Source organism: Protomyctophum bolini (assembly GCF_963924005.1).
Source record: "Protomyctophum bolini genome assembly, chromosome: 6".
Lineage (NCBI taxonomy): Eukaryota > Metazoa > Chordata > Actinopteri > Myctophiformes > Myctophidae > Protomyctophum > Protomyctophum bolini.
This window is the reverse complement of record NC_137867.1, coordinates 24,410,594-24,428,576: the sequence shown is the minus strand read 5'-3', so window position 1 is coordinate 24,428,576 and position 17,983 is coordinate 24,410,594. Positions and strand designations below refer to the sequence as shown.

The following is a 17,983-nucleotide window of genomic DNA, read 5'->3' as shown; positions in this document are numbered from 1 at the left end:
ATTAACCCACAGGGAACATTTAACATCAGATAAGCTCAGCAAAACCCAAGCATCTAAAAAAATTATTGTACAAATAAGGCATTTTTCATAGCCTGATTGGTAACCACTATAGTCCCTTATAAACTGGCACAAGGGCCTGACATTGCTTCAGGGACCCTGTTGTGGCAGAATGCTCTTTCCCTTTGTTATTACCACTGCCTCATCCCCAACACGGCCATCGATGAGTAGAGAAATGGCGCCATCTAGCTGTTTGGAAGCAGCCAACGCCACCACAGCTTTCTCAGTAGGGAAGCCCATCTTCTCCAGTTGCTGCAACCTGAAGTTAATTGTCACCATTAGTCTTTTGATTAATTGCAACAATTCTAAGAATAAAATTAGTTAATACTTAAAAACATGAATATAAATTACACCACACAACCACGTTATAAGTAGGGTAAAGTGGTGATATATTTTAATCATTGTTTTATACAGTTTGTTCAATAACTATGGTCTCCCTGTCTCTCCAGCTCTTTAATAAACTGAAAATATATTTTCAAGTAAGTTGCCAAATTTAATCCAATCACGAGTGTACCCATTTATTAGCTTCAATTTGATAATGTTCCTGTTTCAATTTTGTCAGCTCATTTCTATTGTCTTTGTGTCATCACTTCCAATTTCACTTGTCTATCCTGTATGTGTATGAGATCTCTGTCGTGATTGGATGACCTACCCGACCTCTTCTTTACTAAAGAAAGCAATAGACCCTTGTTGCTGAACAAACACTCTAGTATAGCTATAGCAACAATTGCTATCAGAATATAGAGCTATGTAACAATTATTTTATCAAATATTACCCTTACCCTACACCTAATTCTTTAAAAACTAAATAAGCACATATATGCTTACAACTAATACAAACCTGAGAGAGGACACTGATGACTTTGCCACCTCCACTTTTGCACTTGGGTCCTCTGGAACATCCTGTAAGGAGGCAATTATTCCAGCCCGTATCATCTGTTCCTCCATTAGCTGAGCCTCTGACATAGGAATGGACCCTTCCACGATCCAAGGAGGGACAGGGTCTAACCATGGCCGTTGATTCAAAACTGAAGTGTCTCTCATGGGGGGGCAACTAGAAGGAGCTGTCTGATTTGTGGGAATTGTGTGAGAGAGTGATCCAGATCTGTAACACAGGGAGAGTTACATAGTCATCATGGAGTCAAGAAGTGAGTGGGCATAATGAAATGACACTATGTATTGACTTGACTAAGATGATTCACACCTCTGTGAGGTAGAGTAGGAGGGCAGTCTGAACCTGGTAGAGGTAACAATGCATGCCCAATCAGAAATGAAGGCAAAGATTCTTGTGTGTTCCAGCTCCTGTAAAATTCCAACGAAGGACTGATGATCTTTGAAATGTATTAAGTAACATAAAGTAGTAAGACTGGAAAAAGCATGTTGGTGTCATCTTATTAATGAGTCGACTCGCTTCACACTTTTCTTTTTTAAACAAGTAAAATTAGGTTTAACAGACAATATTTCTAGTAAAATGTGTCAGACAAGGATACAGTTATGCCCAATGCATATGGCGCAGAAGTGAAGCAGGGCTGGTGTACTTGGCAACAACAGCAGACTTAGGAGTAGATAAAGCCATGGAAGAAACCAGACTGGTACACATCGTAAGAGCTTCTTTTGTGTCACCTGGCGACACTGAGCTGTAAAAAGCGCCAGCTGAGTGGCCGAATAACCACATATCCGACTAGTCTCACTCCCACCAATAAAAATGACAAGGGTATACAGGGGTGGTAAAATGGCAGTGGAGAAGATGGAAAGGGCAAGGAAGGCAGCTGTTCCCCAGCGTCGCTCCTGACACGGTCCAAGCAACAATAGGAGAATAATATTGACGAGAAGAGAAGACAAATCCTCGTGACTGAATGCATAAAGCAACGGGTCTGTAACAGAGAGATTTTCTGTGGTTAGTTTGGTTGTGGATGCCTTTATTGAGGGGGTTTCAGGTCTATATTTTTCAGGTAGGGAATCAAGAATATTATGGAATATGAATTAATGCGAGGCTTACCTTTGAACCTTGGGAAGTCTCCACCTGGGCCTAAACTTAAACTAGATTGAATGCCTCCAGAGTACATAAGGATCATTGCTGTTAACAATAAAACTGTGCCGAGGAAGAAACCTGGCCGATTAGAGCCAAACCAGAACCATACTGAGCATATGCGGTCAAGCATTGTTGCAAGTTGCAACTGCAACGTTGTTAGTATATGATCACAATAGAAACAAAGTCCCCAGGACTGTTTTGTTATCCTTTTAGCTTAAATGTTTTACTGTACCTACATTTTTGACTAATAAAGTCTTCAACCAATCAATCAATCAAAATGTGTTGCTGCAATCAGTGTCTCATTTGCATCCAAGTAGTTTGATATGGAGTAGATTTCTATTTTGATGCCATCATGAGTACAGTATATGATCATCTGACATGCTGCTCTGAACTGAAACCCTCATCCCCATAGCCAATGGTCCGAGTCGTAACTTGCCCTTGATATTACCGTTAAGCACCTAGAACTATAGCTTACTTAAACTGCTTCTCGAAAACAACTATTGTGGGAAAAAAATACCCCACAAATAATGAATTGTGCCGAAATGAATTGCTCACATCAGGATCATCCACATTTCCTGTTTATGTCCTACCCCGCTGGTTTGGACAATTCCAAATGACCAGACCACGTATCTTCTTCTCTTTAAAACAATGTGGGAAACGACTGCTTCAATTTAAATAGCATAATGAAGAACATTTTGAATAAATAAATAAGTACATAAATAAATAAATTCAAATAATAATATGCATTATTTGGTCACAATACCATTGAAACTAAAGGCTCTAGACTAGAATCAATTGGTTTATTCCAACCTTGAGCAGCCCGTTGTCTATCGCGAGATGATGGCGATGCGGCTGCAGAGCAGTGTTGCCATTTCCGCTTGTTATAAGCGACTTTGGGCCAGGCTTTGGGCTTGTTCTAAAGTGCAAAGTGTTCCTTTTTTCTCGCCCGCCTAGTGGCGAAAAATAAAACTTCTGGGAACTCAGATTACTAAAGTGTAGTTGCTTATTTTGCTTCCTAAATGTTGTTTAAACCAGAGGCAGGACCTCCCAAAATGAATATGTATTCCACCCATTGGCAAAACAAAGGAAAAACAGCCCCCATGTACGTGAGTCAAGTTCAGTCAACACAACTCGAGAGACTAGGGAGCCCCATACACGATTTATGTTGTTAAAATGTTTTATTTTTTATAGCTGTCTGATCTTAATATCACCCAATTTTAACAGACCCGGTCCCAAACCATGAATAGGTAAGAGTGTAGCTAGAGCTGGTTGCTTGTTTCTCTCGCAAAGAACTGGCAACACTGAGAACAAGCGCAGTTAGCTAGCAGAAAGATTTTAGCTAGCCAGTACAGCCACACAACACAAGGCAGTGAAGGCACACGCAGTCGGAGTCCGCAGAAGCTCTTTCACGCAGATACATCAAGATGGCGTCCGCTCCAGGTATGCAAAATTCCAACATTTCGACATATCTCGGTTTAAAGAGAATGGTCAATGACTAAAGCACACGATTTATTGATAAATGTCCATTGGAGTGCTTTTGTGGTGTTCAAATGTTTAGATGTGTAAGAGGCGCTAGTTTTCGTTCGCGGTCGCCGGCGAAGGGAGGCTCAAGGCCTAACTTGAGGTCCCAATTTGGAGTTTGGCCCATTTTTCTCTAGGACGTCGCATGTTTATTATCTTCTATATTAGTATATTATATATAATCTTGTTTGATTTATGAGGTTTTTTTATATGCGTTTTAAAAATGGAAGCAGTTTGTGTGAATCCGTCTTATTTGGCTTCTTTTATTGTGATGAGCTATGTGAGGAATGATGCTAACGTTAGCAAGGCGGCGTTAGCATGGGTTGCGCGCGAAGGAGTTTGCCAGTGTTGTTGATTTAACACATAAACCTGAACCAGAAATATGACTAACGCCACATCCTTCTGTTAAGAATATTACATTAATTGAATACTTTACAATTACAGAATTACAGTAGTGATAAAAAGACAATGCAGTCCTTGGGGCGCCTTATTTCCATACAATGCTATACATGAAATCATCGATACTAGGAGCAATAAATCAACTGCCTACTTTAAATCCACTTTATTTTCGTTTTTTTTAACATGTTTACAAACGTGTTTTTTATTTACAGATTACAGTTCCTACACACAGGCCAGCGCCCAAACAGGGTAAGAAACGTGTGGTATAATTTTGGAGATTTTACATGGCTATTATATTATACAGTATTATATATATATATATATATATATATATATATATATATATATATATATATATATATATAATCTATCAATCGGAAATAATTAATGCACATTGTACTTTTTACAGGTACAGTTCCTATGCTGCTCAGCCCGCACAAGCGTATGGCCAGTCTGCACAGGTGAGAATTGATACGGATTAGTGAAGAAGCCTCAGTTATGGTGACGGAACGATATGATGCTATTTCTGCCAGAGTCTAATTTTCCTCCCTTTGTTCTTCAGCAGGGTTATAGCCAACAGAGTTATGGCTCGTACGCCCAACCTGCTGCTGCTGCTGCAGACACCAGTTACACTCAGACAGCAGCAGCAGCTGGAACCTATGCCCAACCACAACAGCAGTATGGGTCCTCGTATGCACAGCCAGCAGCAGGTTGGTATGGTTCTATGGTTGAATCACATCATGGATGCATCTCCTGTAAGCCCAGTTGAGGTGGTTACCAAAATCTACTATTTGTGTATCCACAGCTGGATATCCTGCTGCCCAGGCCAGTGCTGCTCATGGCTACTCCCAGCCCACACAGGGTTATGGGGCAAGTGGTTATGATAGCACCCCTGCTGCTGCTGCTCCAGCTGCTACCCAGTCCACTTATGGGTCTCAGCCAGGCTACACAGCTCAGTCTGCATACCCTGGCTATGGTCAGCAGCCAGCACCAGCTGCACCCCAGAGGTATGTGCCCATGTCACTTAAATTATTATGGCAGAGGATGAAACGACCACTGTTTTCGAGATAAAGATTCATGCTCTTTAGGTATATTGGTCATTGTTCTTGTTCTTGTTCTTTTTCCATTTTAGTTACAACGCCACCAGTCAACCAACTGGTTACAGCCAGAATAGCTATTCCCAGCCAGCTACATATGGCCAACAGCAAACTGGGTACCAGACTCAGCAAGGAAGCTATGCCCAACAGCAGAGCAGCTATCAGCAGCAGCCCCCAGCACAGCCGGCAGCGGCTCCACCCTCTGCCTACCCTCCTCCTCAGACCTCAGGTTCCTATGGACAGCCTCCACCCAGTCAGTACGGCCAGCAAGGTGGACCTCCCAGTTACAACCAATCCAGCCATTACAGTGGGTGTCTATTGTGTGGTTATGGCATTAACTAAACAAGCCTACCTCTGCACACTTAATTGTAAGGGTAACAATTGAATGTTTTAACATTTTTGTTTTTCAGATAATTACAGGCAAGAGGGCCAGGGTGGAAGTTCTGGTTACTCTGCTTCAGAGCCGCCTTCAAGGTATCCAGGGTCAGGGGAAGGCAGAGGTCATGCCAGGGATGGGTTTGACAGAGGTGGAATGATGCATCGTGGGCGTGGAGGCATGGGACGTGGCATGGGGTAAGTTCCTTTCCTATATATGTAACCCTGCTTGTATTTTCATCCACAGGTGCGGTGGCCATGTAGAGCAGGGCTGAGGCACTCTCCTAAAGACCTGTTGAATCATTAAAGAATGATTTCATTCCTTTTTTCCAAATTATTGGTTTCCCACAAACCAAAGACAATAGTTGTCAAATTAATTAAGTGTCAGTGTGGGTATAAATTTTAACCAAGCATGAAGAATTTGTCCCAGCCCTACCTCTGAAAAGGCCAAAAGGTAAGAAAGGTAAAAGGTAGTGTTTTCTCATCATAGTTGGGTTGCACAATTGTCCATGCACTGTGCAATACACATTGTAATGGCACATATTTTTATTCACGATTCAGCACATGATTTGAAAATGATTATCCATAATCAGAAATGCTTTGAGTAACTGATAGTAGGGAGTTGCCTGTTGGTTTACGGTCTGTTAAGTCATTCTCCCCCCCCCCTCCCACTACCATCTAAAAGAGCCTTTCTAGAGAGAAATTTAACACTACTTTTGCTGGGGGAATTTTTCAGAATAATGGCGCTAGAGTGCCAAGCAGATGGGCAGATTTTACTTTAAAAAGCCCCGGGGGCCTTCAATCTCCACCAAACTGGGAGGTATAATCATATTCCATTACTCCCTCGCGCTAATAAGTCTGATCTCTCTTTAGAAGCGTTAATATTCCAAACAAGATGCTTGGTTAAGTCAGAAATTAGGACAGAACATCTGCGTTCTGATGAACCATGGAGAGTGACGTAGATTTAGAGAGAATAGCAAGTTTTGTTGGCCCGTAAACATGGAAGTGAATGGCTGCGTGCATGCGCAAAACATGTCCTGGAGCTCTGAGCAAGGCGTTGCCTAGCAACAGCCACTGTCAATGGATTTCAGCGATCCCGTTTTATATCATTATTCATTACATATCACAAAGGACCTAAAGACGTGTATACACGCCTGAGGTACCCTTGCGGTTTTAAATGAGGATGTGTATACACGTCAAATACGTACGTGTTAAGTGCTGGTATCCCATGTCATTCGACCGTGGCCTTTAAAACTGAGGTTGATTTGTGGTGCACTCTACATACTTTGGGTAGCTCAAGGTTCTAGGGATTTTGACACACTTGCCTAATAGTTGCTTTTATTGGTAATATTAGAAGTTGGTGTACAACTTCAGTTTTCTCATCGGTTGCCTTTGTGAATTTGCTGAGACATCTAGAGCAATCTATGCATTATTTAAAATGGACTTTAATGGGCTTTGAAGAAATATTTATAAATGAAATTCACATTTGGGTGTTATATGAAGTTAACTAAAAGGTATCTTGTTTTTTTCCTATACCGAGTTTTAAGAGTCATGGGTTTGCAAGACTGACTTTGTCGATGGCCATTTCTTTCTCAATTTACCAACCCACTTTCTAGTGGATAAATGAAGAAAGTTATGAGCTTTCTTGGATTTTCAAGGGAGTGATTCAATTGGCAAATTGGTGTGGGGTGTACAGAAAATCTAGAAAGTGTTTGTTAAATCTTTTTGAATTATGGTATAAATACACATTTGAGCAGAACTGCGATAAAATATGGGCAACATTTGAGCTGACCATAATGGAAAATAGAAAAATTACATAAGTAGAGGTATTCCAACAATCTGCTAACTTCTCGGTCTTTTCACAAGTTCGGATTGGTTTCTTAAAAAGAGAAATATATAGGGGAATGCCACTGTATTTCAGTTTTCCAGCAAGCTCCGCTTTTATGCATGGAAAAGTAGCTGTGAGAAACTTCTTGGGGTTTGAATCCATTTTAACTTCTGGAAATTTAGGGCTCAAGGTCACAGCCAACATCACAGCTTTGTCCTGGTTTGTGGGTTTATAGTCTTTAAAGAATTCGTTAGTTTTAGTTTAGATTTTCATTTTGTTTTTTTTAAAGTTTTATGGATGTATTCGTTTTATTGTCAATACATGCTCCTCCTAACATCGAAAAAAATAGGCAATCTGGGGTGTAGGAGCGTCAAGTAGGTCATAAATGAAACACCCGTCTTTCTGAAAAAGCTAAGTTTGGATCATGTTGGAAGGAGCATGTATTGCCTCTTGGCATTAGTTTTTCCTAATTAGTTAATTTTGAATGGAAGAATGCATGACCAGGTGTAACGTGTACATAACATTATTTATTCCAATATTGAGCAAAGCCTTGTACTGTACTAGATGGAGCTCAAATTATTGTACTGTACACATTAAAACACAATCGGTGCCGGGATTTTCTTCAAATCCCCCCAAAAAAGCAAAGGAGGCATAATGTTGCTTGCTTGCTTTGCGATGATTACGCTAAAGTCTCTCTAGAAGCATTAATATATTAAACGAGAGGCTTGTTGAAGTCAGAAATGACAAGTATGCTCTTTTGGTAAAAAACCATGGAGTGCTCCCTCGATTAGGAGATACGAGGCATTCTTTCTGAGCCGTAAACAAGGAAGTGAACGGCAGCGCAAACAGCAAGGAGTATGGTGCAGGAGAGGCAAACCCCAAAAGAGATATTTAATTTTTGTTTATCAATAATAATAATGAAGCGCATGAAGTGTGTACACGTCCACTGGATCCAACTGTTGGATTAGAATGTGGTAAACATTCATGCTCATCCCTAAACAGCTGGGTAATTACTAGATGGAGCTCAAATTAAGGGGGAAAAGCCCCATTATTTGAAAAGCAATTATGTGCGTTGCATTGTTCATTTGAGCATTTATTTCCGGTTGGAAAAGTTTTTTCTTAGTTAACCATAACAATCCTCGGTATCAGCAAATTAACAACACTACTCACGGTGTTCCCCTTAAGTGGCATACGTTATGGAGCTTAATTTAGCCAATTATTGGTTCAACGGCTGATGCCTCCTTCAAGGATAATTCCATGCTAGAAGGCTTTCTTAAACCTTATTTGTAGTTAACGTCCCCAACAAAGAGGTCCAGGTGTTATTTTGTGCAAAAGGGCATTATTGGCTATTTCCCCTAATATAAGCTCTCAATGGGGGTCGGTTTTTTGTGCTAATTCGCTTATTTCCATCTAAATAAGTAGTAAAGTGTGCCACTCGGGACACTATTTACATTATGAAGAGAGTATATATACAAAAAATATAGATTTTTGAGCGATGGAAATAAGTGAATTAGCATAACACCCCATAGCCCAATGCAATTCATTGAAGGCTTTTGGTAAGGGAAATGGCCAATGCGCTTTTTACACAAAATAACACAATCTTCGGTGGGGACGTGGAACAACTACAAATAAAGGTAAGAAAGCCTAACATGGAATTCTCCTTTAAAGAACAGTTTTGTGCCCAGTTGCATTCTCGAGTTTGTAGTGCAAGGATTTGCAAACATGTTTTGAAGTTTCAGTCGGGAGTCCATCAGGTGGTACGATAAATAATAGTGTTTCCTCTAAGTTCTTAATTCAGCTGTGGCAATAATTCTGGTTTGGTCTCATTGTTCATCTTTGGGGCCACCCAAATTATGTTTAAAGTTGGTTCTGTTATCAAATTTAAATTATCAAATCATCTGGACTACACTAGTTGGATAACAACATGGCTAAATGACAGTTTATACTATGTTTTCAGTAGTGGTGTACCACTGCAAAATGATTACAGCAGAAACACTAAGGATACATGAGATATTATGCATGATTCATACATAGTAATGTTACCCACATAGCATCTCCATAATGGCTTTCATAATTTGGTAACTATTTTATTATGCCACATGAATATTTGGGGGATGCGGGTAAATGTCTCACATTAATGCAATTATCAGTATGTTTTTGTGGTTTGGAATACAAATGTTTGATCACATTATTTTGAGCACTTTTTAACATGCTTTGTCACATTTATACCGTACAGGTAACAGTGAGAGCCATTTAAAACCATCTATACTCTAGAAAGTACCTGTACTCAATACAGAGCCGGCAACTTAAGCAGCAGGAGGGGCGCTTAAACAAAGATTCGGGTTCTGCCTATATTCCAACAACTAAGGATGGTGGTTTCAAAAGCATGATGGGCAAATCTATTAAGAGTTTGTTTTTGTAAAAAAAATAAAAATTGTTTTAACATTGACTGCCACGGTTGTCTAGTTGTATAGTCCGTTCAGTAGCGAGGAATACAACCAGAGGTTTTATTTGTAACCCCTGAAATTGCACCCCAGTGAACCGGAAGTAGTAATTGGCCATTACGGATCATTTACTTTTATCAGAGCGTTACTATAGTAACTGAGTTGGTGCAGATTAACATTGACGTTCTGTTCAATCACCTCAATCTGGGCATCAATTCTGAGAGATCACAGCCATTACAGCAGCCGAGTGTTGCCTAGTGACGTGGAACACTACTATACGTAAATATAAGAGGATATTGGATTTATAACCCCAAAGGATATTGGATTTATAACCCACAGAGATCTCCGTCCATGGCATACCACAGTTTTATTTGAAAAGATGGAGATCTCGTCAAAGGCAGTCAATGTTTTAACTTGGTAGATATTGTAACAATCAAATGAAATATATTTAATATGTTCATATTGTTAAAATTATGTCTGTAAAACACTGAGCAATTGTTTTTTTATTTTTCTTACAAAGGTGAAAATGATCACCTGATCCTATTGTGAAATTTCAGATGCATTGTATTTTTATTAACTAGTACATATTTATTTGAAGTATAGATTTTGTTGAAGGTTGGTGTTGGTACAAGGTTACACCATTTAGATGTGTAATGGTAATTATTAGTTATCAATGCATCTGGAATTGTTATATGTACAATTTTTGAGGGGTATTGTACACATTTTGATGGGTTTTGTCAATGGTAATGAGAACTTGTTATTTGTATAGCACTACTTAAATCTGTCATTAACTTTGTAGCAAGCTAGCAAATTTATAACGGACAAATCCCCATCTCCCCTCGTTTGAATTGTATATTGATCACTTTTGGGAGTTAACTGCTGTTAGGATAGCAAGGAATGTCTTCATTACTCCCATATCCAAGCCTCATGGCTCGAGGCGTGGAAGTGGCCGTAAAAGGGAAATCGCCTTCATATCTCCATTTATTCCCCCATAGCAGCGCTGGAGACAGAGGTGGCTTCAGTAAGCCTGGTGGTAAGTTAACGAGTATTACACTGGTTAGTCCACTCCAAACCTTAAAACCTTTTTGAGCAAGTATGCTCCGAATATTTTTGATGCATATTACATTGTGGTACACAAAGTTTTATTTATATGATCACCTGAACATAAAGGGGGGTTCTTTTGGGGTGCAAGACCTCTTCCTCTGGGGTACTTGGTAAACATTTTGCTTTTATCACTCACTCACTGCCTGTGGTTTCACAGTTTTGTCAGGTTGAGTTTTTATCAGGTTAATCACAAATCTCCGATGGCAACAAACATGTCTTGTTTCTTACTGTCTTAAATCTCATGGACTGAATTCCTGGGTTTTTTGAGCATTCATATCTGGTCTTAAAGACATATGATACACAATTATTTGCAAAAGGGTCTGAGGTATTATTCATCCAAATATCAATATTACACTGAAGGAAATATGGTCATCCGTCAGGTATCATTTTCAACTTTCCTATATGGCTGAGGCTGATATATTTGGAGTGTCTGGGTTATCTCTTATAATGCTCTTCAAGAGTAATGTAATGTCCTCGTTGGCACACACTGACTTGTCTTTACCTTTTCTCTCTTACCCTCATTTGATGGACTACAGGACCCAACAGCGAAGGAGAGCGTGAAATGGGTGAGTAGATGACTAGACGTGTAGCTCGTTACATAATTAATTTTAGGGATGCCTCTATCACGATTTTTCCACTCCCGATTAACCATCAAAACCGCACATATTTAACTCTCTATGCTGTCTAATATATGGCAGGTAGCACTTTTTTATCTTTACTTTTTATTACTGATTTTCTAGTCTGGAATGTTAAAATCAAGATTGATCAAGTGATATTACTCAACCCGGACATAACCTCCCCAGAATAATGGTCAACAAGTTCCACAACAGCAGGTTATGAGAATAACTGACCAATTTATTAAACTATCATTTTCCTGGGGACCCCTTGGAACTCCCTGAAGGACCCCTGATCCCACTTTGAAAACTGTGCACTGTCCTACACAGCACACTCACTGTCTGTCCGTGTTCCACATTACATCCGTTCTATAACATTTGTTAGCACTTAAGCATTCATTAGCATGTGTGCGGTCTATAGTCTAAGATAATTATTGCTGATCGACGCTAAAGAGGAATTTGCTGCTGTTGCCAGGGTGGAGAATCGAGCTCTTTATTGTTTGCAAGTTTTACATTCTGCTGTTGCATTTTCTAATACAGCTGACATTGCTGCTTGCTCTGCTCAGCGCTCGACTCGTATAGTACTGCCCTTCGAGCAGCAGCCTGCTGCCTAGGCTAGCCCTGCACCCTAGCTACCTGCTATCAGAGCCACTCTGCCTGCTTGTAGCACTGTTATGATCACGCTGGATGGAACGAAGTGCTGAAGCTTGGATCGGAGCGTTTGATCGGTCATTTTAGCTGTAGTCAGATCCCAATAACATTTTTGTCTATCACCCCGAGCGGATCGCGGCATCTCTACTTAATTTATATTGGATGATTATTCTACCATGTTTTTCTCTGCATGTGGCCTATTTTGTAAGTTTCCAATCTGCAATACTTTCTTTTTCAGGACGCCCTGAGGAGCAGGATGATTCTGAGAACAGCACGATCTACATTACTGGGCTGACTGAGAACGCCACTATAGATGAGATGGCTGAATTCTTTAAGCATGTCGGACCTATAAGGGTAAGAATTTCCTGCTCTTTATAACCCTCTTTTTAACCCCTTTTCTCCCCAATTTAGTTATTTCATTACTACTCGCACACTTTTGTTGTCATGGCTACTGACACATCAGCCAGTGAGGAGACTCCCAACGGCAGCCTCCGACCATCACTCCCTGCTGACGGGTGACACAGCAGCCTGTAGGATATTCATGCATTTGACAAATATCACCCACTTGCCCAGCTTCCCTACCCAAACATGGGCCAATTGTATTCACTCTTTGACTGACAAACCAGATGCACCATGGTGGATTCGAACCCACAACCGATGCACCACCAGATCACCTTTGCAAAGTGTATTTGTGGCAACTTTAGTATGTAATGAACTCCTCTGTACTGTTTCTTCAGATTAACCGCAGATTGGGTCAGCCGGCTATTAACATCTACACAGACAAGGACTCTGGAAAGCCCAAGGGTGATGCAACCCTGTCTTATGAAGAGCCCTTCTGTGCCAAAGCAGCAGTGGAGCACTTTGATGGTATGTTTTGTGCTTTGACTTCTGCCTGTTCTTGATTCTGCATTTCCAGTACTGAACAATACAAATGCTTATTAGATTAATCCTTAATATCTTTCCATTTCATTTGAAGGCAAGGAGTTCCAGACCCGTAGGCTGAAGGTTTCCATGGCACGACGAAAGCCTATGATGGGAGGGATGCGAGGTGGCATGCCTATGCGAGATGGTATGATGGGTCGTGGAGGTGAATATCAGCTATGTGTTTTAGAAAGATTGAGTCCTGGTAGAGAAATATCTTTTTCCTAATGTCATAACTCGATGTTTAATAGGTATGATGGGTCGTGGAGGTGAGCGCGGAGGCTTTGTCCCACGAGGTGCTCCACGTGGAATGGGCAGAGGTGGAGGACCTACTGGTGGCAATATGCAGCAGAGAGCTGGGGACTGGGAGTGCCCTAACCCGTAAGTATTCATTCATGCATGCGATTTTCTGCATTAAACATTGGCTTGAAACTCTTTTACTCAAATTTTTATTCTTCTCAGCGGATGTGGGAACCAAAACTTTGCCTGGAGGATGGAGTGTAACCAGTGCAAGGCTCCCAGACCAGAAGGTCTAGGTGGTGGACCTCCCTTCCCCCCTGGAGGTAAGGATTTGTGAACTTGTCACTCAAGTCTGTTTTGGAATACTACGATTTCAAAAGGTGTAATTGTCTTAGTTGGAAGAATGTAATAGGAGCTTCCTTTTTTAATTAATGTTGAGTATGTGGGATATAGACTAAACTCTATTGTGTTACTTTCAGGCGGTGATCGTGGCAGAGGTGGTATGGGAATGCGTGGGGGCAGAGGCATGGACCGAGGTGGCCCTGGAGCTGGAGGACCAGGGGGGCCTGGAGGTTTCCGTGGAGGCTGGGGAGGCGACCGTGGTGGTTTTAGAGGACGCGGTGGGATGGATAGAGGGGGATTCCGTGGAGGACCACGTGGAGGACCACCCATGGGCGGTAGAGGTGGAAGAGGAATGGGTCCACCCGGCAAGATGGACATGAGGTAAGGACATGACTTGCAATACTTTTTACCAGAACTGCATTACCACTTTGCAAAACTCAATATGCACTCATAAGTCGACTATATTGTCTTTTACAACTCGGGAATGCTCGGTCAATTTGTTTATATAACATTATAGTCAACATGGAGAGGGTCACCACATAAACTGTACAGTAAAGATATAGACTAGACACGTCTTAGTGTCTAAGGGGAAGATGCTTTAATTTTCCACGTATCCTTATTTAAATCTCAGAAAACGGCCACACCCAAACAAGAAGCATTAAATGTAGCAGATGACAAAAACACGCTCTCCTCCACCTATGTGACACATTGCGTCCGTTCCTAGGCCCTCATTTATCAACCGTGCGTACGCCAAAATATGGGTGCACGCCGAAATTACCGACATTTTCGACATTTACCATTTCCACCAAAGCTTGAAATTGAACTTGACAAAACTCTCAAGTCTGGTCGGGAGCTGTCGTACGCTTTGTTCTCACTTGTTTTTCTGTCGTAGAACGGCGGAGCAGCATTGTTTGACCAGCTGAGAGGCTGCTAAAGGCATCGAAACATATGTATTCACTCCTAAAATGTTAATATAAAACTGTATGTATATGGGCTACATGTGAAAAAAGGAATAGACCTACAAGATGTCTCATATGAAATTTTGTAGGAGCTTTCCAACTTTCCAATTAAAATCGCGCTTGATTTAAGCCATTTAAACAGTGTTTTGCATGAGCGCATACATGCGAGGATTTGGGCTGTCTGTGCTGGAATATTTCCATGACTTTGGAAAGTAGCCTATAGTGCAGTGCTGCAGCTGCGGAGAGTTCCAACATGCATGGGTAGCATACTGTAGCCTAATCTACAGCAGGCCAATGTCTTTCTGAAGTTACGGTATGTGCAATCTCCTCCTCGTTTAATAAACCTAACGCGTCGCTCGAATGCCAAATGTACCGTGCCAGCGCAAGTGGAACTGCATCGGAGATGGGTATAGGCTACCCAGCCAGCCCACCACCACCACCACTCCACCAGTGCCAGCCACATGGGCTACGGTTTTAGCTGCACATCCATATATTGACAGTTTACTGCCCAGCCACTGCAGCGACTAGCGACTGCGAGGCAATCTAAATAGACTGTTGAACGTTCATGGTCAGTTGGTCGCGGTGTCACAGACAGGACAGGAGGAGCACCTATGCAAAACAGCCTGTGTGCCTATTTGTTTTTTAATTCATGGTTCACAGGTTCAGGTTTTCGTTCACTATATCTTGTATATTAAATTAAAAATACTTTAATAATTTAATATACAACTAACAACACAGTGACAGTTGCTTGCAAATTGCGATATGTGCGTGCGGGGGGGTGAGGCGGGCAGCAAGGGGGAAGCGAAGTGAGAGGAGAAACTGACCTTAAGCTTTATTTAATTCATGCAGGTTTATTTATTTAAGATACAACAAGTTGCAAGTTGCGTGTGCATGCGTGCGTCTGTGTATGAGAGAGCTGGGGCAGCAAGTCCAGCGAGGGAAACTTTTTTTCCTGTAACCATGGTTTCCAGGACGTATTGCAGGTGTTCATGTCGCAAAAACGAGCGCATGCCCGTTAGATTTCAGCACTCACATTTATTAACGTCGGAACGAAATTAAGGAACGATCAGCTGTTTGCGATCACTTTATAAATGCCGTGGCGACGTCGGTGTACTACGAAACCCACACTCGAATTTGGGGCAGATTTTACACTGAATTGATATATGAGGGCCCTAGTGTTTCATATGAACCGCATGGTTGGAGTTTGTTTAATTATGGCTGGGAAAAAGTGCATTTGTAATTTAATTTCTTGAAGTGCAATTTGTCATTCCGGTTTTCTTCTTTATCAGGGACCATCGCCAGGAACGCAGAGACCGGCCTTACTGAAAAACGAATACTGAATTTTCTGTTTAGTGCAGATTTTTTTTCTTTTTCTTCAGTGGACATTTCTAATTTATGATTCCATATATGGTTCTAGAACTGCTTTTGAATATCCTGGTGCAGTTTCACTCAGCTCAAATGTTTTCTAGTTTATTCAATATTTTGCCATTGTCTTGTGCATGTTTTTTTGAATTTTTAAATACCGTATGCAAGTTAGTTTTTACAGTGTATTGTAAGATCTTTTTTCTTTTTATCGTAAATTGCCTCCTGTTCTCCATGACCAACTGATAGTTGTGTATTGACAAATTTGGAAAATAAAAAAAGCTCTCATTTGATTTATTTGTTACACCAACCTTGATGAGAGTAATTGAATTTCTTACCTGGTGCTGCATGTTTTATTAAGTCTGAACACATTCCATATTTTAGAGCGAATGCCCATGTTTAGCTTTTCAGACGCTAAAATGTTCTCAAAATATGTTAATGCACGGTGTTTCACAAAGCAAGTGAGTTGAAACAAATATTACTTGGTCTACTAAGATCAACGAACATTGTGCGCTTTATATTTTGATGCACAAAAAGCTATTTGGTCAAGCATTAGTATACTCAACAACTTAACTCATATTGGTTTACTGGTTTCCTCAAGGTGGCACCATTTACAAACGTTGCATGGTTGACTGCAATGCAGAGCCAATGCAAACCTAGTCTCGAGACATTGACTTCATCAAAGGAAAAGAGGCGCTGTTCCTTTTATTTTATTTACTATGGGTTCTCAGATTTATGTAAACCTGGCTTTTAGGAAACTTGCTTTTCAATTTGCCTCCATTTTTGTGTTTTTGAAGATGGCACAAACATGCAATGTTATTAATCATGTGTGAATGCAGGCCACATTCTCTTGTCATATGACAAGAGAATGTGGCATGTTAAACGCACTGTTCCTATGTTACTACAATAACCACTTAAATTTCTTTGATCTAATCATCCATTGCATCCTTAAATGTACTGACAATTTGTACAGGTTTCCCCAATCAAACTTCTCAACCTCATGTTTGCCTTGGAAAAGGAATCATTCCAAAATCAATACAAGCGTCAATCTTAGGCCACCGGTGTGAGGAGAACATCACCATCAGAGTGCCTGGCAGAGGATGTTCTTTCTGCAGCTGGAGTAATTCAATCTGAAATGTATTCTACATGGCCAACCTTGGGTCTATCCACACCATTTTAATCCTGAGGTAAAAAATGATATAAAGAGGGTTAATTTGTGTTTATCTTGTCTGGTTCAGAAGTCAAACGAATCCCTGGCAATAGTAAAATTGGTCTTAAAACGATAGAGGATGTAGATAGATACACTACTGTATAATGCAAAAAAGAGTTATGCTTGACTAGCAGCTTGAGTATGATAACTTTTAAAGGCAGCAATGGTAAGTATTAAGCATGTGAAAACTCATGGTCATGATCACTTGAGTTCAGGCAGGTGTGGGAAGGGTGTGCTTTGAAAAGTAAAATTGGGCTGTGTGGCTCAGGCACCGTGGCTGGTAATCCAGTCTGGCAGTGTGCCGCGGGTTCAACTCCCGATCCCGACGGCCTTTAATGCATGTCTCTCCCCATTTCCTGTCAGCCTCCTCTCTGTCCCTCTACAAAATGTAAAATAAAAGGTGGAAGCCGGAGAAAAAAAAACATAAGTTAAACAAATCAAGGTAAATCCATAAATGTATTACCACCAAGCCAATAAGTATATAGCCTACATGCATCGAGGTGTAGTCATACACATATGATAAACTTTTTTGTTTTTGTTTTACCTTTTTGCTCCAAAACCTTTTTGTTCCATCACCATTGCTCAACACTACCCATTTATCTAATTTTTTATTTTATTTTCTTTGATCACGGGGAAGAGCTATAGCTTGGCTATATAGTTTTGCTGCAATATAATTATAAGCCAAAAAGATAATTGTTCGAGCAGCTCGCCCTTTTATTTATTGCAATACTTGAACTACTTCATATAAAGTTGTCTGGAAGTTATCTTGTCAGATTTGGCATCTTAAAGCACACCTTCAGAAAAGCTGATTCATCCAGGCACAAAAT

The 17,983-nt window shown here is 40.7% G+C and overlaps 2 protein-coding genes across 7 annotated transcripts; one reads left to right on the top strand and one right to left on the bottom strand.

The window, feature by feature from the left end:
* On the bottom strand, positions 1 to 2,651 carry rhbdd3 (rhomboid domain containing 3). The gene is made up of 5 exons (XM_080767030.1): positions 2,057 to 2,651; positions 1,548 to 1,931; positions 1,262 to 1,388; positions 899 to 1,162; positions 1 to 316 (listed from the first exon to the last, which is right to left on the bottom strand). The coding sequence occupies exons 1-5, from the start codon at positions 2,217 to 2,219 to the stop codon at positions 148 to 150; spliced, it is 1,107 nt and encodes a 368-aa protein (XP_080623156.1). The 5' UTR covers positions 2,220 to 2,651; the 3' UTR covers positions 1 to 147.
* Positions 2,652 to 3,438: 787 nt separating this feature from the next.
* ewsr1b (EWS RNA-binding protein 1b) lies at positions 3,439 to 16,239 on the top strand. 6 transcript variants are annotated; one of them, XM_080765924.1, is made up of 16 exons: positions 3,439 to 3,529; positions 4,222 to 4,258; positions 4,419 to 4,470; positions 4,575 to 4,719; positions 4,815 to 5,016; positions 5,142 to 5,413; positions 5,517 to 5,679; positions 10,749 to 10,786; positions 11,394 to 11,423; positions 12,361 to 12,476; positions 12,860 to 12,989; positions 13,099 to 13,209; positions 13,295 to 13,424; positions 13,506 to 13,606; positions 13,763 to 14,006; positions 15,874 to 16,239. In XM_080765924.1, the coding sequence occupies exons 1-16, from the start codon at positions 3,514 to 3,516 to the stop codon at positions 15,908 to 15,910; spliced, it is 1,824 nt and encodes a 607-aa protein (XP_080622050.1). In that variant the 5' UTR covers positions 3,439 to 3,513; the 3' UTR covers positions 15,911 to 16,239. The 6 variants fall into 6 exon arrangements, with proteins under 6 accessions (XP_080622050.1, XP_080622052.1, XP_080622048.1 ...); XM_080765926.1 differs by having other exon boundaries at positions 4,572 to 4,719; positions 5,142 to 5,377; XM_080765922.1 differs by having other exon boundaries at positions 4,572 to 4,719; positions 10,752 to 10,786.
* The last annotated feature ends 1,744 nt before the right edge of the window (positions 16,240 to 17,983 follow it).